Source organism: Hemitrygon akajei, chromosome 11 (genome assembly GCF_048418815.1).
Source record: "Hemitrygon akajei chromosome 11, sHemAka1.3, whole genome shotgun sequence".
Classification (NCBI taxonomy): Eukaryota; Metazoa; Chordata; class Chondrichthyes; order Myliobatiformes; family Dasyatidae; genus Hemitrygon; species Hemitrygon akajei.
Genome location: NC_133134.1, coordinates 24,397,662 through 24,422,424, shown reverse-complemented (window position 1 = coordinate 24,422,424; position 24,763 = coordinate 24,397,662). Strand labels below are relative to the sequence as shown.

Below are 24,763 nucleotides of genomic sequence, written 5' to 3'. Positions count from 1 at the left end.
CAAGTCATGCGCTCTCTGCTGTCTCTCAAACATTCAGCTGTAAACACGAGTCTCAGAGAATCCGGAACAAGGAACACCGTTTCCGGGACCCGATTCATTCCGCGATCGGTTTGAGGAAAATAAAGTCGATGGGGCCAAAGCTGAGGGATAATTAGCAACGCTGTCCAGGCGGCGGAAGTAAACACTGAGCGAGGCCGAGGAGGAGGAAGGTCATCGAGGCGGGGAGGACGGCGCCTTGAGGAGGAAGACGCATCATATCTGCAGGTTGGTCTCAGCCCCGGCTCATTGAGCCACGGTAAGCCTCAGCCCCCGTCCCCGCGGAGAACTAGGCCATAAACTGGAGGTTTTGCAAACCCTGATGGCGATCGGTGGAGGGAAGTCTGCTTCGTTGCTAGGCAGGGCCCAGGGATGCGACATTGCTCCCTTGTTGCTATGTCAGGGTGAGGGAAGGGGCTTTTACCCCCGTCACTTACATTGCAATAGAAATAGCGGTAATTACCACAATATGTTTTGCAGGAGATTGCGATTGATATATAGATTTTTGAAAAGAAGTAGCTCATTATGCAGCTAACTTATTGATGGTCTGCTGTACACTTGGAGCAAAGTTGGAATTTTAGTTTACTGAGGGTGTTGCTGCTAAAATCCTGCATCATAAGGGATTATAAAGGATTATGTAGTTAATACTTAAAACAGTTATTTAGTTGTTCCCTGTGCCTCTTTAAACTCTCTCCCCTTAGTGACTTAAAAACTTAGTAACTTAGAAAGTTCCCAGGAAGAAATGGACCTGGAAAAATGTATAAATATTTATTTTCTTTTTACCATTGACTTCAATCTCCTTCTCTAGCAGAAAATAGGAGAAAAATTCAATAGGTCAGACCATCTATATGGAGAAAATAATAGTTAATGTTTCAAGTTGAAAACTTTGAGAAGGGATAATAAGTCAAGAAAGGGGAAATAAAGAAAAAAAGGAAGGGCTTTGTTAGGGTGGAAGAGTGAAAGGATTAATTGAAAGAGATAATGGTGCAGTTTAAATTTGATTATCTTTGAAATATATGAACAAATAAGTTTCAAGAGCCTAACAACTCAAAAAACACTGCATAAAATGAGTTAAAGCTACCATAACTACAGCTTTCAGCTATTTCCTCTGGAATGAATCACAAGACCTTATCTTGAGATAGCAGATGTCAATAGTCAATTCATACCACTTTCGTTTGGAAAATAGAGAAAGTGATCACGTGAAAACAATTTAACTCCTTGCTTTCCATCATTACATTCAAAACTAATAATGTGCCTCCTGATATTTTTTTCTGTTAATCATGGTGAAAATAGAAGTCTTATTTTGAGGGTTAGATCGGTTCTTTTTAGTTAAGACAATCAATTTTTTTAACAGTACTTGAAACAATGATTTACCTAGATTGACTGTTTATTGGTGCTCACAATGTTATCTTTTACCAATGTGAATATAATCCACAAGCAATTGCTGCTAACCTAAATTAAAAACAGAAAATACTTTTAAGTATTTAGCAAGTCAGGAAATCTCTGCAGAAAGAGCTGCAGAGTTAATGCTTCAAATTAATGACCAGAAATGGTAAGTTCATTTTGTTTTTTGTAAATGCTGCCTGTCCTGCTGATTATTACATAGGACAGTACAACACAGGCACAGGCCCCTCAGCCACTGTGCTGATTATTACGCAAATTTAAACTGCACGTCAGCCTGTATCTGATCCATATTGCATCATTCTATGCCTGTTTGTGGCTGTATGTTTCTTAATCATTGCTATCAGATCTGCTTCCGACACTTGTGCTGGCAGTACACTCCATGTTGCTGTCTGAGCATAAAAAGAATTTGCCACATAGATCCCCTTCAAACTTTCCTCCTGTCGTCTTAAAGCTGTGCCTTCGAGTATTTAACATTTTTACCCTGGGGGAAAAGACTTTGACTATCTACCCTGTCTATGCCTCTCAAAATTTTCATCTACTTCTTTCAGGTCTTTCTCAGGCTCTGACCTTCCGGAGAAAATAACCCAAGTTTGTCCAACTTTCAACATTAACCATATTTTCTGTTTACTTGAAGTTAGTCTACTTAACAGCATGAATAATGCATCTTTTTCTTGGTGTTAATTGTTAGTGGTGTGGTTGCCATCAATTTTCGATGAAGTTTAGGTTTACAGTTTATCCGTGATCCATGTTCAAATAGAGGATTCTAAAGACAAATAGTGGCCTAACAATTATGGGTGGTGCACTAGAATAGCAAGTTTGCAGTGTGTACAGGACATAATTATAGCTCAGTAAAGATCATTAACCAAATAGCAAAACTCAATTGCGTATCATAAAGTAATCTGATCTAAGTGATTGTGTTACAGCTTTGTATCACTAGGCAATTATTGGCTTCCACTCATGAAAAACAAAATATCACATGAAGACGTACAAAAAAGCTGGATGAACTCAGCAGGCCGGGCAGCATCCACTGAAAGAAGCAGTCAACGTTTCGGGTCGAAACCCTTCATCAGGACTAAAGAAGGAGGGGGCAGGGGCCCTATAAAGAAGGTGGGGAGAGGGTGGAAAACCAATCAGAGGAAAGATCAAGGGGTGGGGGAGGGGATTCTCCAACTTCTGGTAATTCCCTCCCTCTCCCTTCCCCCATCCCACCTTCACTCTGTCTCCTCTTCTAGCTGCCTATCACCTCTCATGACTCTGCCTTCTTCTACTACCCATAGTGCTTTCCCCTTAGATTCCTTCTTCACCTCTCCTGCCTATCCCCTCCCCCACCCCTTGATTTTTCCTCTGATTGGTTTTCTACCCTCTCCCCTTCTTTATAGGGCCCCTGCCCCCTCCTTCTTTAGTCCTGATGAAGGGTTTCGACCCGAAACGTTGACTGCTTCTTTCAGCGGTTGCTGCCCAGCCTGCTGAGTTCATCCAGCTTTTTTGTACGTCTTGATTTGACAACAGCATCTGCAGTGCACTTTGTGTTTAAAATATCACATGAATTGTTGTTTAAGTTTAAATTATGATTGAGCCCAACCCTTAAACACACAGGTAATAAAGCAAATGTATTCATTGATCCTGGTTGATCTGCAGGTAGCAGATAATAAAATTTTAAATTAGATTAATGCGATAGAACTGAATGCCTATCATGGGGAATGATATCTGTGGGCATTCAGACAGCATGTTAACAGTAGCTTAGATTTGGCTATATCAGAATCAGGTTTAATATGTCATGAAATGACTGATGTATGTCATGAAAGTTACTGTTTTGAATCAGCATTACAGTTCAATATGTAAAATAACTCAATTTCAGTAAGAAACCTATGTATTGCACCATGCAACAGTCTTAGGCTCACATATATAGCTAGGGTGTCTTAAGACTTCTGTACAGTACTGTATTTGTCAGCGTGGAGCAGAGCGAGTTTGTAAATCTGGCAGGAGCAAAGGATGTTGGGAGTGGTGAGGGTGGAGCGTCTGGGAGCTGTGTTGGACAGGTGGCAGAGAAGGAGTGACTGGGGTGCACACACCCAGCCCTGAGACACCAGGCAAAGTCATTTGATTCCAAACAATTGGTTTATTGATCATTACAGAATATTTCTTTGATGCTTCCCCCTCCCTTCCACTTTTCCCAACCATGATCCCCCACTTCCTTCTCCCTTCCCCCTTCCCACTCTCAATCCACAGTAGAGACCCATATCAGAATTAGGTTTATAATCACTCACATATGTCATGAAATTTGTTTTTTTGTGGCTGCAGAGCCATGCAATACATAAAATTCCTACAGTACTGTGCAAAAACCTTGGGCACCCTAGCCACATATATGTGCATGAGACTTTTGCCTAGTACTGTATATATTAAAAAAATAAGTACTGCAAGAAATAGTGAAGTCGTGCTCATAGGTTGGTTCATTGTCTGTTCAGAAATCTGATGGCAGATGGGAAGAAACTGTTCCTAAAATGTTGCCTTGTGTGTTCAGGCTCCAGTACCTCGTCTCTGATAGTGTCTGAGTGTTCCAAAGGTGACTTCTATATCAATCTGTTTTTTTTTATATAATATTATTGAAATTAAATAGGAGGAAAATTTTAATTGGTAAATGGACATCTTGGATTTTTCATCTTTGCTGAAATTCAGAGATTAAAGAAGAAATAAGCAAAGACAAATGCTTGTAATGGGAGATGTTAATTTTCTCACTGGCTGTGATATAGAATATATAAAGGCAGTTAATTTCTCGGGTGTATTGAGTGAGTTTTTTGAAACAGTGGCCTGATTCTTATACTCTAAATATTGTTATGTTGTGCAGGTCTTGGACCCAAAACATTGACAATTCCTTTCCTCACTTAGATGCAGCTCAACCCAATCAGTTCCTGCAGACAGATTATTGTCTGTTGGTGGGTTGTTGTCAGCTCAAAGGTTAAAATCCACAAATTTGAATAAGGGATTATTATCAAGAAATGGAAGGATGGCACTGGTGAAATTCAGTGATATTTTACAGGCAGTTTACAAAGCTTCTAAATATACTTCTAAACTACCTTCATTGCCATCTTGCAGCTTGACTTTTGAACAGTCTTAATGAACTAGCAATTGCTGAAGGACTTGGTGGATTTAACTCACAAGAGTGCATCTACAACATCTTTAAGTGGATGAAGGTACATCCCCATGGCCGTAAAGAGTGGGAGAAGGTGAGGACTCCAAGCTAGACAAAAATGCTAGAATATGAAACTTCCTCTACCCAGCATCTTGTTAGCAAATGTAAAGTCGCTGAAGAACAAGAGTGAGAACCTAAGGGCAAGATTGTTGTATCGGTGGGAAATGAGGAATTGCTGCATTCTGTGTTTCACAGAGACGTGGCTCACTCTGGACGTGCGGCTTCTCAATTCACAGGATGGACTGGACTGCTGATTTGGAAAAGGCAAAAGGTGGAGTTCTGTGTTTCATGATAAACTCTTTGTGATGCTTGGACGTAGCGGTCTTGTTTTACTCTTGTTTTCCCACCCCCCCCGCCCCCCGAAGGAACATCTAATGATTAACTGCCATTCATTCTAATTACCAAGAGAGTTCTCCACTGTGATCCTGACTGCAGATTACGTACTGCCAAAGGCCAGTGTTAAGTATGCACTCTAGGTAGTAAGATAGCATTCAGTGAACAAGTAACAGCCTACCCCAATGCCTTTCAAATCATTGTCAGGGACTTCAGTCAGGCTTGTTTAAAGAAATCTCTGCCCAATTCTCATCAGTATATCACCTGCAGCACCAGGGATCCCAACGTACACAACCACTCTATACAACCACAAGCAATGCCCACCATTTGATCTCTGGATCACATTTTTGGAAATCTGATCATTTGGTTGTCCTCTTCCTACCTGCTTACAGACAGAGGTTAAAGAGCAAGGCTCCGGAAGTAAGGATAACAAAGAGATGGTCACAGCAGACAGAGGAGCAGCTACAGGATTGCTTCGAGTCGGTGGACTGGGCCGTGTTCAAGGGCTCATCAGAGGACCTGAATGAATACACCACGGTTGTCACAGATTTTATAAAAATAGTCATTAATAAGTGTGTCCCCACAATATCTTTAATTCTTCCCCAACCAGAAGCCTTGGATGAACCATGAGATCTGCACTCTGCTGAGATCAGTGGCATTCTGGTCTGATGACCAAGTAAAATCCTGGTATGATCTCCAGAAGGCCATCTCACGTGTGAAGTTGCAGTTCTGGACCAAACCAAAATTCTCAACAGCTGTGGCAGGGCTTGAAGGCTGTCACCTCCTACAAAATGAAACTAAGTAACATAGGTGACAACAAGGTTTTGCTCCCAGATGAGCTCAATGTCTTTTATGCTTGCTTTGACCATCAAAATATGGAGGCTTCAATTATACCGGTGCTTAAGAAGAAAGTGGTGACCTACCTGAGTGACTATTGCCAACTAGTACTTGTATCCACTGTGATGAAGTGCTTTGAGAGGTTAGTGATGTAACTTATCAGTTCCTGCCTGAGGAGCAATTGGGATCTGCTTCAATTCGCTACCATCATGACAGGTCAACAGCAGCTGCCATTTCATTGCCTCTTCACTTACTAACCCAGAAACATCTGGACAGTGAAGATGCATAGATCAGGCATTCAGTACTATCATCTCCTCAAAACTAATTAATAAGCTTCAAGACCTAGGCAACAATGCCTCCTTGTGCATCTGGATCCTGGATTTCCTCACTTGCAGGGACACCATTCAGTTTGGATTGCAAACAATATCTCCTCCACATCTCCATTAGCACAAGGGCACCACAAGGCCATGTGCTTAGCCTCCTGCTCTGCTTGGTTTATGCTTATGACTGTGAGGCTAAACATACTCAAGTTTGCTGATGACACCACTGTCATTGGCCGAATCGAAGGTGGTGACAAATCAGTATGTGGGAGGGAGATTGAAAATTCGGCTAAGTGGTGCTACAACAACTTCTTGCTCAATGTCAGCAAGACCAAAAAGACGATTATTGACTTCAGGAGGAGGACACAAAGGTCCGTGAGCCAGTCTTCAGCGGAGCTTCAGAGGTGGAGAGGGTCAGCAACTTTAAATTCCTCAGTGCTATCATTTCCTAGTATGGAAGCAGCAATTCCCTTCAAGTCAAGTCAAGTCAAGTTGCTTTTTATTGTTGTTTTGACCATAACTGCTGATACAGTACACAGTAAAAATGAGACAATGTTTTTCAGGACCATGGTGCTATATGAACAATACAAAAACTACACTAGACTACAGACCTACCCGGGACTGCATAAAGTACACAGAACAGTGCAAGTATTACAATAAACAAGACAATAGGCACAGCAGAGGTCAGTAGGTTGGTAGTCTGATGGCTTGGGGGAACATTTGTTACATAAATAAACAACTGAATGGTGGCGCCTGGGAGTTTCTGTACTCACGCCGAGTATTTCATTGCCACAGATGTAATCCAATTTAATGTCCATTGGAGAGCAGAATGGACAGGAGAGCCAGCCAGCTAGGGCTTGCTTTTTTTCCTGGCACGGACTCTTGCCCACTCACCTCGCTTCCTCACACACTGCTTACGACGTCCCCACCTCTGGCCACCGGCATCAGGCAACTCTGAGGACTGCAGGCCCAATACCCTCAGCAAGCAGACGTTGGAGAGCAGAATGGATGGGAGAGCCAGCCATCTAGGGCTTACATTTTTCATGGCAGGAACTCCTGCCCGCTTGCCTCGCTTCCACTTCCTTGCACACCGCTTAGGACATCCCCCAACTCTGGCCATCGGCATCAGGCGACTCCAAGGACTGCAGGCCCAGTTCCCTCAGCAAGCCGAGGTTGCGCAATCTACCCAGCAGATTTCCATGAAGGTTTGTTTTTGGGCGATCTCTGTATTGCAGCAGTAACTTAATTTAAGATTAAATTTATAAAACTAAAGTAGCACTAGATCCAAAAGGCTGCTGCTGCTGTGTGCTGCGCCGCCTACAGAAAATCCTACAAAAAGTGGATATGGCCCAGTCCATCACAGGTAAAGTTCTCCCTTCTATTGAGCATATTTACAAAAAACACTGTCGCAGGAAAACACCATCCATCATCAAGGACCCCCACCATCCAGGCCATGCTCTCGCTACTGCCATCAGAAAGAAGGTACAGAGGCCTCTGGACCTATACCACCAGTTTCAGAAACAGTTATTACCCCTATACCCCTGGCTCTTGAACCAGGGAGATAATTTCACCTGCACCATCAATGAACTTCAATCACCCTATCACTTAACTGTTCCTACAAACTGTTACTTTCAACAGCCCTTCATCTCATGTTCTTGATACCTATTGCTTGCTTGCTTGCTTGCTTATTTATCTATCTATTTATTGATTTATTTATTCATTTATTTCTGTAGTATTTTCTTTTTGTGTTTGCGCAGTTTGTCTTTCTCACATTGATTACTTGTCTGTCCTGTTGGATATGGTCTTTCATTGATTCTATGGTTTCTTGTATTTATTATGCGTGCCAGCAAGAAAACAAATCTCAGGGTTGTATAAGGTGACATATATGTATTTTGATAATAAAGTTACTTTTATTATGATGAAGCTGCAGTCTTAATTTTAAAAGTGATTTTACAGGGGTTTCATAGCCTGGAGGAGACCTGAAGGGAGGTGGGAGACCTGATTGTAAATGCTTTTACAATATTGTGGGACAGAGGGTGCAGGAATGCTGCCTCAAATTCTTAAAGACCCCTGGAGAATCCCATCCATCATGGAACTCCAAAAGACCAGTAGAACATTTGTGAATTGCCTTATTACTTCAACAAGGCAATGTGTTCTTCCTGAAGTGAAGTTTACAAAATTAAACACTCCTCCTCAGGACTGGTGGTCAAATTACATTTCCTTTTATTTGTATCCATACCCTTTTTGAATTATTGAAAGCACTCTGGTGACAGATATTGATTCATTTTGCAAATGCAATCAAAGCCCTTTCCTTCTATTATCCTGGACATTTAAAATTAAGAATATATTGCAGTTATTCTTTCCTTGATTCAAAGTTCATTTACCACCACATTACTCATTGGCTCAAATCAATTGAGTCCCTATAGGACATGCCACTCCTGAGTGAAATCATACTACCCTATCGTTGCTTTGTACAGATAGCCAGTCCACTAAATTTCCACTCTTCTTTGTAATTGTGTAAACCATAATTGTTGCCTTCTAATTGTTATTCATGGATTTATATAGAACTTTTTCATTTTAGAGATAATGTACAGTTTCTTTGAGTATTCCCACTCTGAGTTTTTGTATTACTAACAGTTTGGTTCAGTTATCATACTGAATTTATTTCTCAGCCCTTAAAGCTAGTAAGTTTTTAAAACATTATGTTCATCAAATTCAGGTAATTTCTGATCACTATCTATAAAATGTTCCTTTACCTTCAGCAGATTGTAATTCATGTTTAATACACATTTCGTATACAGATATAACTCGTACCCTAATTGGGTTTAAAGCATGATAACATCATAAAATCTTCCAGATAGACTCTGGAAACTGTTGCCTTTGGGGATTATGCAATGACCAGAATCACTCATTATTCATCTAGTTTGCGCTGCCTTTCTCACTGGTTTAATCAACTGTGACTTGCTGCTCCTGTCTGAATGAATTATTACTCTATTGTTCCTTTGTACAGATACCCAGTTCACTGGATTTCTACTTTGTGTTTGTATAAACCTTAATTGTTTTCTCTTACCTTGTTCCCTTCACCTCTGCCCCAGTCAGGAAGTTGCAGACATTTCCTACCAGAAATATGCATCCTTGCAATTTCTCACTCCAATTTACCAGTTCATCCAAAAGGCGATATTTTCAATTGGATTTCTGGGCATTCTTGTACTCAAGTGCATACTCAGGGCAAACTTACTTTTATACATAGATAGAAGTTGCAGATGTAGTTCAATTATAACATTTAAGAGCAGTTAGGATAGTTACATGGATGAGAGAGGTATTTAGGACTATGGTCCAGGTGCAGATAGGACGAGGCAGAAAACCAGGCTGGCATGGAATAGATGGGCCAAAAGGCCTGTTTATGTGCTGTAATACTCTGACTTCTCACTGCCTCAGTAAAGCAACCAGCATAATCAAAGATCCCCACCTATTTCAGACATTCTCTCTTATCCTCCCTTTCATCAGGCAGAAGATACAAAAGCCGAAAAGTGTGTACCACCAGATTCAAGGACAGCTTTTACTCCACTGTTATAAGACTAATAACCAATTCCCTATTATGATAGAATGGATGCTTGAATTCAAAATCTAACTCGTGATGTTTACCTGCGCTGCACTTTTTCTGCAGCTGTTAACATCTTACTCTGCATTCTGTTGTTACCTTGTTCTGCCTCAATTCACTGAAATGATTTGATCTGTATGCACAGCCTGTAAGACGAGTTTTTCACTATCTCAGTACATACTGCTACAATTCCAATTTCAATTCCATGCATGCTGAAGAACTGAATCTTCAAAACTGAAATGGAGTTCTAGGTTATATATCTAGCTTATAATTCAATGCGGAACACAAGTAGCATCAAGCAGGAGATATACTTTTATTTAGAAACTCAAGTGATATGGGTCAAAATTGGAGTAAGAAAGCATTTAAAAGCAACATTTTGAATTTAAAGTGAGCTGGAATTTGTCCAGATTTTCATTGATAGTAGCCTACTTAAACATGAGCTTTTAAAAAGTTAAAGCTGCTTTTGAGCAACATAACTAAACCGAACATAATGTCCTCAGTGGGATACTTCCAGCAAAGACCGTTCTGAGGATTAGCATACAGAAAAGTAGCCCTGTTTGCAATTTTAAAATGTTATAAAGTGAAATTGTTTGCCTTGCCATTTGAAATGCAAAGTGGCTCATACTTGTAACATTGAGTAAAGGATTTAATATCACTTTCCTGTATCACTAAACTTTGCTTGGTCAGACAGGATCTCTTGCTTAAATTTGTTTCAGCATGCCCTGATAATGAAACATTTTCCTGATAACGTACTAGAGAATCAAGTTGTTCATGCATGCAAGTCACAAACTACTGGCCATGTAAAATTATTGGTTCCAAACAGTCCATTCAGTTTTGTGATCTAAAAATTAAAATATCATTTATTTGCTATAAACACAAGAAATTTCACAGATGTGGGAAGAACTCAGCTGGTAGGCAGCATCTGTATAGAATTGATGTTTTGGGCCGAGATTCTTCAAAAGAACCTGATGATGAGTTCTGAGGAAGGGTCTCAGCCTGAAAAGTCAACTGTTTGTTTCTCTCCATTGTTTCTTGCTGTGGCTGGGATTTAATGTGGCTTATTTTTTAATGTAATGGAGGTTGACAACATTTCCAGTTTTCAAAATGTGAGAAAAAACATTGCTAAATAGAATGATGCAGAATCACAAATAAAATAAGCAGCAAGATGGGTGGTATCTGTGGAGGGAGAAATAGTTAATATTTTGTCAGAAGTGGGGACAGAAATAAAGATTGATTTACCTTACAGAGAGCAAAAGATAAATTCTTTAATAAGATGGAGACCAAGAGAAATTCAGTGACCTAATGGAAGTGGTGCAGACCAAACAAGGGTGTTAAGTAACAAAAATTATGTCTGAGAGGGTGTAACAGAGTTAAATCTGAGATTATAAGAAAAGATAAAATAAAGCAAAACAATTGTTAGAAATATGAGATGCATGCTTAAATTTCAATCCATTGTAGAAGGTTGTAATCCACAAAGTTGGAAGCAGATTAAATTGAGGCAGGAGTAGTAATTTGTATTCCTGGTTTGTATTTTAATTAATGCCACCTTCCTACGATGATCATATATCACCTGTACCTTTTTTAAAAATGCATCTCTTTCTTGAATATACTCTGTGGCAAAAACTGTACAATCTCTTCAAAATTTATTTTGAACATAAGAAATAGGAGCAGGAGTAGGCCATCTGGCGTGTTGAACCTGCTCCACCATTCAATAAGATCATGGACTCATCTCCACCTACCTGCCTTTTCCCCATAACCTTTTAATTCCCCTACTTTGCAAAAATCTATCCAACCTTGTCTTAAATATGTTTACTGAGTGTGGTGAACTACATATACCTGTCTGGACACCCCCCCCGCTGACTGCTCCTGTGGCTCCTCCCACGGACCCCAGTATAAAGGCGATTGGGGACACCGCCCCGGCCTCAGTCTCCAGGATGCAGTGTGGTGGTCAATTGCTGCTTGTTCTTTCTTCCAGCCAATAAAAGCCTATATCTCGCCTCACGTCTCCAAGAGTTATTGATGGTGCATCACTGAGGTAGCCTCCACTCTGCTTCATTGGGCAGAGAATTCCACGGATTCCCTACTGTCTGCGAAAAGCAGTTCCTCCTCATCTCCTTCCTAAATCTACTCCCCTGAATCTTGAGGCTATGTCCACTAGTTCTAGTCTCACCTATGAGTGGAAACAACTTTCCTGCCTCTATCCTATCAATCCCCTTCATAATTTTATATGTTTCTATAAGATCTCCTCTCATTCTTCTGAATTCCAGGGAGTACAGTCCCAGGCGACTCAATCTCTCCTCGTAGTCTAACCCCCTCATCTCTGGAATCAACCTGGTTAACTTCCTCTGCATCGCCTCCAAAGTCAGAATATCCTTCCTCAAGTAAGGAGACCAGAACTGCACACAATACTCCAGCAACACCCATGTATCCCAACTCTCTGCTTTCTATTAGTTAGCCAATCCTCTATCCGTGTTAATGCATCACCCCAAACTCTGGGCATCCTTATGGATAAGTCTTTTATGTGGCACCTCATCAAACACCTTCTGGAAATTCAAGTAAATAATGTCCACCTGTTCCCCTCACTATATCTGCGCTCACTCTATCCTCAAAGAACTCCAGTAAGTTTGTCAAACAGGACCTGACATTGCTGAATGCGTGCTGCATAGACCTGATGGCTCCATTTTTTCCAGATGCATCACTATTTCTTCTTTAATGATAGCTTCAAGCATTTTCCCAGCTACAGATATAACCGTATAACAATTACAGCACGGAAACAGGTCATCTTGGCCCTTCTAGTCCGTGCCGAATGCTTTCTCTCACAATATCTCAGATGTTAAACTAACTGGCCTTTTGCCTACATCCTTTTTTGAACAGTGTCTTGACATTCGTGGACTTCCAATCCACTGGGACTTGCCTAGAGTCCAGATAATTGTGATAAATCATCACCAAAGCTTTTATATAACTTCTGCCATTTCTTTCAGTACCCTGGGAACAAGCCCGAGCATGTGAGGTGCACATGTATGTAAGTGGAAAATTAATAATCCTGATTTTAAAGCTTTCTAGAAATTATGTTGTTCTCGAGCCTAATTTCTAGAAATTTCTGATAAATCAGTGTTGCTCTGGCATGACATTTTCAGAAACTGAAGTTGTGAATTTCAAGCCAACTTTAAATTCACTTTGTTTTGTTGAATTTTCAGTGATTGTGATCAATCAATTTGTTTTTTTTTAATCCTCTTTACAGAGCATATTATGTGCTACTAAGCATTCCCCAGCTGCAGATAAGTGAAATGCAAAGCGAAATGTCAAACTTTGATGGGTTACCATTATCAAGGGAAATGCAGGATTTACAGAATCGATTTAATACAATGATGCAAAGAATCAACAGCAACTCAAAGGTATGTTTTCCTTCAAATTAGTTATAGTCACTGGCCTGTTCAGGACTGCGTGGCACACAAATCATCTTTTAATATTAAGACACATTTTATGGCATGAAAAAGGCAAGTGATGGTTAGCAAAACAAGGTTTTCACACAATGATTCTGTTTGCATTTGACATAAGATTTTCTGTAAGGCATTCCTATTTGAAATTGATCACTTTATTGCCATTATGTCTGTTGAGCAATGATTATCCTCTTTTCAAAAAGTATTTATTATTCTAGAATTTTAATTCCTATTTTAATATTACTGTCCATGCTGTGATATGAGGGAGCATACATCATCTTCTAAAGCTTTTTAATGTGTTGAATAATTGCATACAGTCTGCATGGAAAATAGTTTTGACCAAGCTGGAGCTTGCAATTTTTTGGATACAGCTGTAGTTGCTTGGCCATTAGTGTGTGGTGGGGATGTCCAGCACAAATAAGTTAGTAACAATTGATTGACAAGGTCAATCCTCATTGAATTCTTTTTTTTTAATTGTAATGATCTACCTTGGTAATGATGTGTTTTTGTTGAAACATGACAAAAATAAATCCAACTTGTTTTAATGAAAGTTACTGCAAAACTGTGGCTTTAAAGCAAGACTAATCTTAATTAAACCAATTAAATCTTATTATCATAATTCAGTACTATGGATGCTACTATTTTGTTCTAAAACAAAATCATTCTGAATTGCTGCTTTTCCAGTGTCCTTTTGATTATGACCGTTCACAGGGAAAACTACCAGTAGTAATCAGAAGGAAACATGTATCACTGGAAATTTTTTCACTCTTATTTTGAGTAAAAATATAGGCAAATAACCTCTTCCATGTCAACAAGACAAAAAGGATGAGTAGGCAACACGAGTGAATCTGCAGATGCTGGAAATAAATAAAAAACACAAAATGCTGGCAGAACTCAGCAGGCCAGACAGCATCTATGGGAGGAGGTAATAATGACATTTCGGCCCGAAACGTCATTATTACCTCCTCCCATAGATGCTGTCTGGCCTGCTGAGTTCTGCCAACATTTTGTGTTTTTTAAAAAGGATGAGTGTTGACTTCAAGAGAACTCGCATCACACACCCCTCCCTTTACTTTGGCGGCACGGTAGTTTCAAACTCCGGGACTGCACATCGCACACAAACAACCATTCGTCATCCTAGAACACATCCTACACAGTCAAGAAAGCTCACCAATGTCACTACACATTGGGGAGGCTGAAGAGAGCTGAACTTTGCACATCCGTACTCACATCATTCTGCAGATGTGCAGTAGGGAACATCCTGACAAGCTGCATCACTGCAGGGTACAGAAACTGCACTGCAGCGGGCAGGAAGGCTCTGTAACAAGTGGTCAAAACCGCCCAACGCATCACTGGTACAAGCCTATCCTCCGTCAAGGACGTGCATACAGAAAGGTGCCAGAAAAGGGCCAATAACATCATGAAAGATCCCACCCACCCTGCTCATGGACTGCTTGTCTCACTCACATCAGGGAGGTGGCTATGCAGCATCCATACCAGGACCACCAGCCCCAAAAAACAGTTACTTTCCTCAAGCTGTAAGGCTGAACAACACCTCCACAACATCCTAGCATCACAATATAGATATACAGTCCATCTATGTATATAAGCTACCTTATATATTTATATTTGTCGTGTTTCATTATTATTGTGTGCTTTATCTTTTGTATTATTGTTTTTGTGCTGCATCAGATCCAGAGTAACAATTATTTTGTTCTCCTTGCACTTTTGTGTCCAGGAAACTACATTAAACAATCTTAAACCTTGATTGTGTACACTATAATCTGCTGAGGCTGCTCAATACTTGTTAATCAGTAGAAGGTTAGCACTTGTTTGTAGCAAAAAAAATGTTAAGTGGATTTGTCACCACAACAATGTTCCATTGGTCACTGAACTACAACAAATATACTAACAAGCAATGGCTGTCTGAATGTTCCCTTTTAAAGATTGACGAGAAAGAATTAATATTTTGTTGTAATTTGATTATAAGTATTTTTTATATCATGCAATTAGTTCCACTCCTTCGGCTTCTCAGAACAGCACTGTAAATCTTTTCCTTTCAATTACTTGTACAGTTCCTTATGAAAACCCAAATTGAATTGGCCTCCAATATTTGCCTCCCTCTGCAGTGCACTACAGATAATAACCACTTGCGGTGCTCAAGGAAAAATAGTGTTTTCTTTGGCATCATATTCAGTAATTACCTTCACTCCTAACGGATAAAGTTTATTTTTTACTAATTGAAACAAACTATTTAGTGACAATAACTTGCACTTAAATAGCACTTTTCTAATAGAAATAATTCCCAAACCAAATCAAGATCATAATTGAACAACAAGTAGACTTGAGCCAAAAGAAATGAACCCTAAGGAAATGTGGGTAACATTTTGGTCAGAGACATGTTTTAAGGAAGATTTTAGAGGGGAGGCACTAAAATAGAGGTTTTAAAAGAAATTCCAGATCCTACATACCCATGGATGGCAAATACAGAGCGATACAATCTCTGCATATTAAGGAACTGAAGTTCAAGTATATCCTTCTAGACCCCAGTATGTTTATCTCTTTCTGATGTGTATAATCTATTAAATTTGACAATGTTCTAGTAATCCTTTGTGCATCTTCTCTATAACTTTTAATAATGATGTTGTTCAACACTCCCAAATTTAGTAAAAACTAGTACAATATCAGTAAGGTGGCTGATGCAATCTGTATGAATGCCTTAAATCAACAATGTTATCACTGTAACTACACTAGTAAGAAATATAACATATGGTTTTGTACTAGTTAAATTAAACTTCTCAGATTTTTCAGTTTAGTATCTTCAATAATAAATTTTATAGACAAGTTTACTGTCACCAAATTTATACAAGTCCTTAGCTGCAACATTGCTGCAATTGTTTTGCTCAGATACCAAGGATCAAGAAGGAATTCTCAGTGTTTGCTTAGTATTTTGCATTGCTCACTGAATAAATTAGCTTTAAGGATACTGGATGTCACGGTTGTCTTTAATTTAAAATGGAATGGTGTTATTTCGTATTCATTGTCCTTGACCGGTTCTGCTCCTTGATGGATTTGTAGCAGTCATTGATTGGAGCCCCGTATCCAAGTTTATATATTGTACTGCAGAACTGCTTTTGTGCATTGCCTTATGGTCTATTCAGAAATCGTTCTGCACAGAAAGAAGAGCTACAGTTGTTGCATGATCTATTCAGAAGTTCCATTGTTCAAAAAAAGGGAGTAAAATGTCAATGCCAGAGCTGACGAATGCTCAGGAAAAATAAGTTCAAATAGGAGGAAAAAGAGGGATACTTGAAATTAATTTTTGAAGGGCTTTACCTGGTGGTGTACATAGATTAAATTCCTGCAAGGAGAAATCACAACTTACTTTTTCCTTCAAACTCAGTTATTTCATTTGTTTTATAACCATATTTTTACTGTAATTTCACTTTAAAATGATTACAGCCTTTTTGAATATGTCCATATTGTAATCTATACATATAATTTTAATTAGTTCTGATGTGTTTGATTTGTAGGTTGCAGCATTCGTGAATTCCTCTTTGGGACAGTACCTGGATGAGCATCCCTTCCTTGCCTTATTACTGATAGTTTTTACCATAATGTCGGCTGTGCCGGTTGGCTTATTCCTGATCTTTGCAGTGATTACATCCCTTCTAGCCTGTATTGGGTTCATTGTTATGGAAGGTACAGAAAAACCAAGAATATCTTGTTTTGTAACTTGTCTGCAGAAGTGGTTTATAATTACCGCACAATTAGGTTAATAGCATTGACCCAGATAGTCCCGGATACTCTCCACTGCTGGATGACTGCCCGAAGTTCCCAACTGTCCATGTTTTCCCTCTAAGTGTAGGGGAAGTGAATAAGTGACTTTCATACCCACGAGGCAGCCAACCCAGCGACAAGTACATTTCAGCAGCCTCAAATTCCACTGCCTTCATCCCACATCCAATTTTTCACCCCGCAACAATCTCTATGGGCCTTGATTGCTTGCAGGCTGGTTTCAATTCTTCTTGAATGTCTCTGATGGAGATGTTGCAATTTATTTATTTTTCATTCAATACTAACAGTTATGAATACCCAAATAAATTAAGCAGGTTGCGTTTTTTTCCAAGAGCTGGCAGAATGGGATGCCCTTTTCTGATGTAAAGCTGAGGAAAGGATGCAAAGTGCATCTGAACCCTCTTTTCATCCTGTTGCAGCTTCACCAGTGAGTCCAACCTCACTCAGCAGGTGAAGCCAGGCATCCTACCTCCAGTCCATCTTGGACTTCCCAGACTTCCTGAGGCCCAAGCAGCTGATTGTCACCAGGTCCATAAAATCCACCAACTATCCAGCTGACCCAATTCATCCCATTTCAAACGCAAGCAGATTTTCAGAACAATCTTTTTTATCTTTTCAGAATTTAGTGATTGTTCTGAGACTTTGTTAATTAATCAATCAATAAAGGAATTTACATGAATATGCATGTTGAGGCTGAAGTGGATGTGACAAACACAGCACCTTCTGCTCCTGAGAGAGAAGAACGATACCTCTGAGGAGAGACCTTCATGTTACTGGCTCAATTTTCCTGCAGTTCAATTATCAATTGTTCTGAATCCTGTGTTAAAGTTCTAGTGTTTAATTTGATTTTAAATAAAAATGTTAACACAGTATTTCCAGTGGGACACATCAGGACCAGCACGTTTTGATTCAATTAAGTGAGTGCCCCAATTAGCCAGAGTTTCATAGAAATAGCTAAAAGTATAAAAAAGACAAAAGCTACTGTATAACTGAGCAACATATGCATTTATATGAAATATAGAACAAAAAAACACTGCCTATAATACTACAATATTATAAAACTGTATTAGTTCCTAGTAGTTATCGATGGTGAAATTCATCTCCCTGCCATATTCTTTTGATTCACTGTAAATGAACAATCAGTGCAGACACCTAGTCCAGATAATGGACAGCTGTCATACAATGCTATTGACAATTGTATTCTCCGAATCTTCATTTTCATTGTAACATTCAAGATGATTGTCAATGTCTTCATAGTTTCTAACTTGTTGAAGTAGTGAAATCGCTTGTTTCACTCCCAGCCATTTCTGGCATCTCCAAGCCTGAACGCTTGAAACTGCAGTGAGCAAAACAGTTCTGAATTGGCTTACTGCTTATTTATCGCTAACTATCAGTGACAAAAATCACTGCTTTTTTAACACAAACACAAGCACCTAAAGCTATTTTAAAAACTATTCAGTCTGAGCACAGTATAACATCTGATAGCCACACAAGTGCATGTGACTGATACTCGTTAGAACCTGTTCGGTGAGTTCTTGCCCCATTTAAGCGCCATATTGTCCTAAATAAACAAACGGAATCCCGTCAATATTCTCAGTTTTTGTTCTTTAAGAGTTGTCCCAAGTAAGTGAGTGGCTGCCCTGATTAACCGGTGGTTCAATTAACTGGAATCTACTGTTTTGAAATTGGAATAGCAGAAACCCCAATACATCGATAATTACTTATTTTCAAAGCTTAACTCTACAACTATAAATTATCAAATAAAGTCTATATTGCATAGTATCTTTTCAAAATGAAAGTAGCATTTTGTGTGGCACATTCATAAAGCTAGCAAGATAAAAAGAATACAAGTATCTTTTTTCATTCATTTATCCACCAGGTGTGTTGTTGTCAGTTGGTGGAGTCGTTCTCCTTTGTTTTCTGTGCGGGATGATTCTCATTTCGTTGGCCATCTCTTCTCTTCTGGCTATGTGCTATTTCACTTTTTCAACAACAATGAATTATTATCACAGTTCAAGGTAAGAATATTCCCTAGATATTTTAAATTTCATTACATTTTTTATAAAGTAATTAACACATCCCTATTAGTTCAAACATTCAGTAGTTAAAATAAAAGAGCTAAATAAAGAATTTTTCTCAGGTGCAAGCAACCGTAATCTTTTAATACATGGTCAGGTGTAACATGGTTGTTAAAAAACCCTTGGTGTCCTTGGAAATGCTATTCATTTATATTTCCAGATTATATCTCAAGCAAGAGATTGAATCTCTCATCAATTTTTTATTGTTGGTACAAATAATATTTGTATAGTTGGTGTGAAAATTATAACAAAATTTATATATTCTGTAAATTTAAGGATTAGGATTAGATTTTCTTTTGATTTCTTTTTTCTCCTTTCCCACATTTCAGTATGATATAGGTGGTGGTTATTAAACACATCCAGTCTATGAGGTTCCAGAGCAATCTCATTGATCCTATTTCTACCACTTCTTTTCCTGTAACCTATCCTCTTTCACAAGCCAATCAACTCCACCCCTTCCTCCCTGTTCTCCTGCTGTCTACCCATTGTGGGTGCATATATGTCGCCTTACTCATGGGCATTCACAATAAATTCAAGATACACAATAGAGTCAATGAAAGACTACATCCAACAGGATGAACAAACAATGTGGAAAAACAACCCCAACAAACTGTTGTAACTCTCACTTTGGCTAGCGGCTAAATATAAGGGGTGATAACCCCCGGCCCGGCCAAACTTAAGAAATCTCGTTTGGGTGGATGCTGCGCGGTGTCCCCTGTTACAAATCAGTACTACGAAATAACAAACAGTGCAGAATATGCGATAAAGCGATTAAGCTTTATAATTCTTACTTTGACTATATGGTTAAAAAAGAAAAAGGGCCCAATCTTATGAAACAGTCTATTGTGCAATGTTGGAGCTCACTGATACGCCGACTGTCCACCATCGACCTCCCCCGATCGTCACTGCCATTCAGACCCCCGCTCTAGGTCCACCCCATCCGACGGTCTACCAACTCTCTCCAATCGCGTCTTCTGTCCTCATCAATGGATAAGACTGCAAAAATCTCTCTTCCAGACTCACAAAAAAAAAACAGCATTCCAAACCCCGTTATCTCTAGTCATAACCCAAACATTGCTACTACAGAGAAACAATTACATTATCAGTGAAACCTTAGAGCATGTTACACAGCAGTGAAACCCTATAGCATGTTACACTTTGTATATACAAAACAACTAAGAAAAGAAGAAATAATAATAATAAATATGCAGTAAATATTGAGAATGTGAGATGAAGAGTCCTTGAAGTTGAGTCCGTAGGTTGTGGGAACAGTTCAGTAATGGGGTGAGTGAAGTTATCCCCTCTGGTTCAAGAGCCTGATGGTTGAGTGGTAGTAACTGTCCCTGAACCTGGTGATGCAGGTTCCTGAGGTCCCTCTACCACCTTTCTGATAGCAGCAGTAATAAAAGAGCATAGCCTGGATGGTGGGAGTTCATGAGGGATACTGCTTTCCTACTACAGCACTCCATGGATGTGCTCAGTGGCAGGGAGGATTTTGGACTGGGCCGTATCTACTAGGTTTTGTAGGACTTTCTGTACAAGGGCATTGGTGTTTCCATACCAGGCCATGATGGAACCAGTCAATATACTCTCCAGCACACATCTATCGAAGTTTTAGATGACGTGCTGAATCTTCACAAACTTCTTTTTTAAAAAAAGAGGCGACAGAGGGTGTAGTGGCTGATTAACCAGGCAGCATGTATTTGGTATGCCGAGGCAAGCAAGAATACAAGTGGTCATAGGAAGAGCATGCAAGTTCAATACCACATTGGAGGTCAGGATTAAACTTGGCTGTTGGTCTTGTGTGGCAGTGACATCAACTGCTAATCTATCATTTTATTCAATAGAAATATTAGGAATAAGGAATATAAGGATCCAACAGCTTGCAAAGAGTACAGAAATCAGACAGGTTGTAAATCAGGCTTGCTGATTCGCTAGTACACATTTTCCACTATTATCGCAAGACCAACTTTCTCCAGGTGAGGGAATAAGAATCTGATCCATTGAATAGAACAGTTTGAATCAATGTGAGTTTCAATACTGCACTTAGATGCTTGCTAACTATAATACTTTGAAAAAGGCAGTAAAATATATAAGATCAATGTTGAAAACTGCAAATTTACCATATTAACTGCAGTCTAAAATATAAGTCGCTAATGTGTTCACTTTTTCAGAAAGTGATATTTATTGTTTGTGCTTAATTGCCCCTGTGTGAATATGGTGAAGGCACATATTTTTGATCTGCTGACATTTTTCTGGTCAAAGTTCTATAAGGTAGCGAGTTCCAGGATTCAATCCCAGCAACTATAAAGAAACAGCATATAATTCCAGGCAGGATGGTTGTGATTTGGAGCATTCCCATGAACCTTTTGTCCATCTTGATGGCAAAGGCTGTGGCTTTGGAAGCTGCTGTTAGAATAATCCAGATGAGCAATAAATGGAAGGGTCGCGGCCCAAACCATCAGCTGTTTATTCATTTCCATAGATGCTGCCTGACCTGCTGAGTTCCTGTAGCATTTTGCATGGGTTGCTCTGGATTTCCAGTAAGTTTATAATTCTTGTGTTTATAAATGACACAAGAAAATGTTTAGGGAGACAGATGGGATAATAAGAGGACTGCAGTAATGCTGCACTCATTCAGGCAAACAAAATATTTTGTTGTGTTCTTTGCTCATACCTTGCTAATTGTAGAAAAGCTGTGGGTGTCAAGAAGGAAGACATTCGGTCTCTGACCTACTCTTGTTATCATTGTATTTACTTGGCTGGCCCAGCTGACTTTTCTGCTCAGTGGTAATTAAGGATGTTGTCAGTAATTATAAAGTCATTGAATGTCAAGAATAGGTGCTCAGAGTCTCTCTTGTTGATGGTCATTCTCCAGTAGATGGTACAAATGTTACTGCCATTTAACCAGTCTATACTTGATTATTATCAACATCTTCTTGTATGCATCCATGAAGCATTTCAAATTGTGAATAGTATTAAACAATTATCAACAATTATCTGTTTCTGATCTTATGATGGAAGGTAGATCATTGATGTGGCAGGCTGAAGATGGTTGGGCTTGGGCTGCTGCCATGATGTCTAAGGGATGGAATGATGGACTTTCAACAATCACAGCTAGTTTTCTTTGAGCAAGATGTAGATCTAGTCAATACCTGCATTGAACCCATTGACTTTAGTTTAGTCAGAGTCCACTCATACCACACCCAGTCAAGTTCTTCCAAGAATAGTCTCATCTGTGTCTGAACGAAGACTGCAGTGAGGTCGAGAGCTGAACGGTCCAAGTGAAATTTAATTTGTGGCACATTGTCTTTTGGACATAGATAAAGGCCAGTGAGAGTGCGGTTAAATTTATTTCATTGTCTGTCTTGAGTGGAAATGTATAAAAGCATGATGAAAAACTGCTGCCAGCTCAATTGCAGAATGACTATTATAAAAAGCTGTAAAAATATTTGTTTCTCAGTTGCTGTAAACTGCATACAGCAGGATCTTAATAAAACATAATACAGTAGTAAATTATTTTTTAATTACAAAGCTTGTATAAATTGCATGATTTTAGAAGTAAAGTGAGAAAATGCTGACAGCACTCAGCTAATCAATCAGCAACAGTGAAGGGCAGATAGTTAATCATTTTAACTCAGATTAGATACTTTGGTTAATAATGCTCTTCAGGCAATTTTCTATTTAAATTCATATCTTTAGTACTTGAATAACTCTTCCTTTAATTATTGAGATAAGATTGGAGTGTTAGAATTGTAGATAAGGATTTGATCCATAGTTCATGCCTAAAGCACTCATCTCAGTTGTAGATTTACTTGTAAAGTATTTGGTTTGGATATTACAGACTCTTAAAGAATTCTTTTCTCTTTTACTAAGCATTCCAAGCAAGAAAGGAGAAACCATCATCAGCTCCACAACAAAATTGTGTCCAGAGGATACAGAATCTAAATCCACCTTGAAGTTACAATAGACTCAATGTACAGTTAGGTTATGCATTAACTTCTATTTATGGAAAATTTATTTTTAATGTTACGAAGAGGGCTCTTTGTGCTTTTCAACTAAGTGGATGTTACATCTCAAGCTAATAGGTTTAGTTTTCTATCAGAATTTTTGACCAGTTTAAAGTTATAGGAAATTTGCATCAACCTATGTCCATTTTGATGGCTTTTAGTTACTACTTGATAGTAATATTTTTGATCTGTTATTTGTTGTAACATTGTAATTAATAACAAATAATCCACCAAATTGCTTTAATACATTTTGAAATACAAACTGGATTAGATAGTTTCTGCTATTTAAGAAGTTTGAAAAGGTTAGAAACACTGAAATCCAACATTAGAGAAGGAAGTAAGTTTTTATGGCTCGTAACCATTGCATAAAAATTCTCATTCTATACTTGCTTAAATTCTCATTAAAGTATTGTGCTTAAAGAGAAACCTGATCCATTTCTAGAGAGGGGAGGGAGAAGGGAGAGATTGATTAACTAGATTTGGATTAGGTTTACTAAAATGAAAGTCACCAAACCTGTTATGCCCCCTCATTATATTCTACATAACTTGAAATTATTTGCAGAATGTATAGTAATAATATATAGTTAAGACTTATTTTAAACTATTGTTGCTTCATGGTTTTCATGTTACATAACTAATTAAATGAATAAAAGTGAACTTTTTACATAAGATTACATGTTTTTTCTGTCATGTTTATATTTGTTGTGGTTATATTTAGAACAGGAGTAAAAGTCTCACATTCTGGTCATTGTTCAAACTAGCTTTCAAAATCTTGTTTTGGAAACAGTTTTCCAGAACAAAAATTGTAGATTTTTACAATGCCGTTACTTTTTAAGGTATTATTGTGGAGGTGCCAGCTATCTTTCCAGTCCTCCAGTTACCATTGTAACAGTCCGGGGATTAAAGCTCAAGGGAAGGATATCAAAAGGAATTGAATAGAGTCCAGCAGCAGCAATATAGTTTTTCATACGGCTGGAATTTAAATGAGGCAGTGTGTTAAATAGTTATCCAATCTGCTGTAATTGTTAGTAATATTAAAATATCAACAGCCCTCAGATTAGTTTCTTGGACTTACAGGAACAACTGTGCTCAAAGATGGAGGATAAAAGTGATTATATATTTAACAGCACAAGCATAAAGCTTAAATAGTTTGTGACTGTCCTAATTTGAATCATATTCTGTGTGCCAATAGGAATCACAATGGTTCTGCCCCAGTTTTCTAGTCCGCTGCACTTCCTTTCTGGCCCTCTATTTTTAAATTAGTGTCACATGAACCTATTAAAATAGGAAAAAAAAGTTGATTTTCTCTCAGCCTTTGATAATGAGTCTTTCATTTGCCTTTTAAAATCCCATGGTACTGTAGCAGCTAGAATGATGCTATTGCAGCTCAGGGCATCAGTTCCGTCCCAGCATCTTCTGCAAGGAGTTTGTACATCCACCCCATGGAATGTGTGGGTTTCCCCCAGGTGCTCTGGATTCCTCTCATACTGGTAAATAGGTTAACTGGTCATTGAAAACTGTCCCGTGATTAGGCCGGGATTAAATCGGGGGATTGCTGGGTGGCGCAGTTCAAGGGGTCTAATCCGCACTGTATTTCAATAAAACAAATGCAATAAGTGTTGATAATAAGTGTTAGTCTGAGTTTGACTCCTAGGTTAATTTACTTCCATCTAGCTACTTCACACGCTTTCTTGAAGAATTTCCAGCATTTGTGAT

The 24,763-nt window shown here is 38.8% G+C and overlaps 1 protein-coding gene across 4 annotated transcripts; it reads left to right on the top strand.

Moving 5' to 3' along the window:
* Nucleotides 1-23,718, top strand: LOC140735417 (lipid droplet assembly factor 1-A-like). 4 transcript variants are annotated; one of them, XM_073060464.1, is made up of 7 exons: nt 4,627-4,664; nt 4,826-4,901; nt 12,703-12,743; nt 12,963-13,116; nt 16,695-16,863; nt 18,839-18,977; nt 22,914-23,718. In XM_073060464.1, the coding sequence occupies exons 1-7, from the start codon at nt 4,642-4,644 to the stop codon at nt 23,005-23,007; spliced, it is 696 nt and encodes a 231-aa protein (XP_072916565.1). In that variant the 5' UTR covers nt 4,627-4,641; the 3' UTR covers nt 23,008-23,718. The 4 variants fall into 4 exon arrangements, with proteins under 4 accessions (XP_072916569.1, XP_072916568.1, XP_072916567.1 ...); XM_073060468.1 differs by lacking the exons at nt 4,627-4,664; nt 4,826-4,901 and adding an exon at nt 1-264; XM_073060467.1 differs by lacking the exons at nt 4,627-4,664; nt 12,703-12,743 and adding an exon at nt 1-264.
* The last annotated feature ends 1,045 nt before the right edge of the window (nt 23,719-24,763 follow it).

Bases quoted from the DNA above. Each gene is read 5' to 3' on its own strand.
- LOC140735417 (XM_073060464.1), top strand. From the start codon at position 4,642: ATGGCCGTAAAGAGTGGGAGAAG. The intron at 13,117-16,694 runs GTATGTTTTCCT...TTTGATTTGTAG, and splicing joins GAATCAACAGCAACTCAAAG to GTTGCAGCATTCGTGAATTC. The intron at 16,864-18,838 runs GTACAGAAAAAC...TTTATCCACCAG, and splicing joins TGGGTTCATTGTTATGGAAG to GTGTGTTGTTGTCAGTTGGT.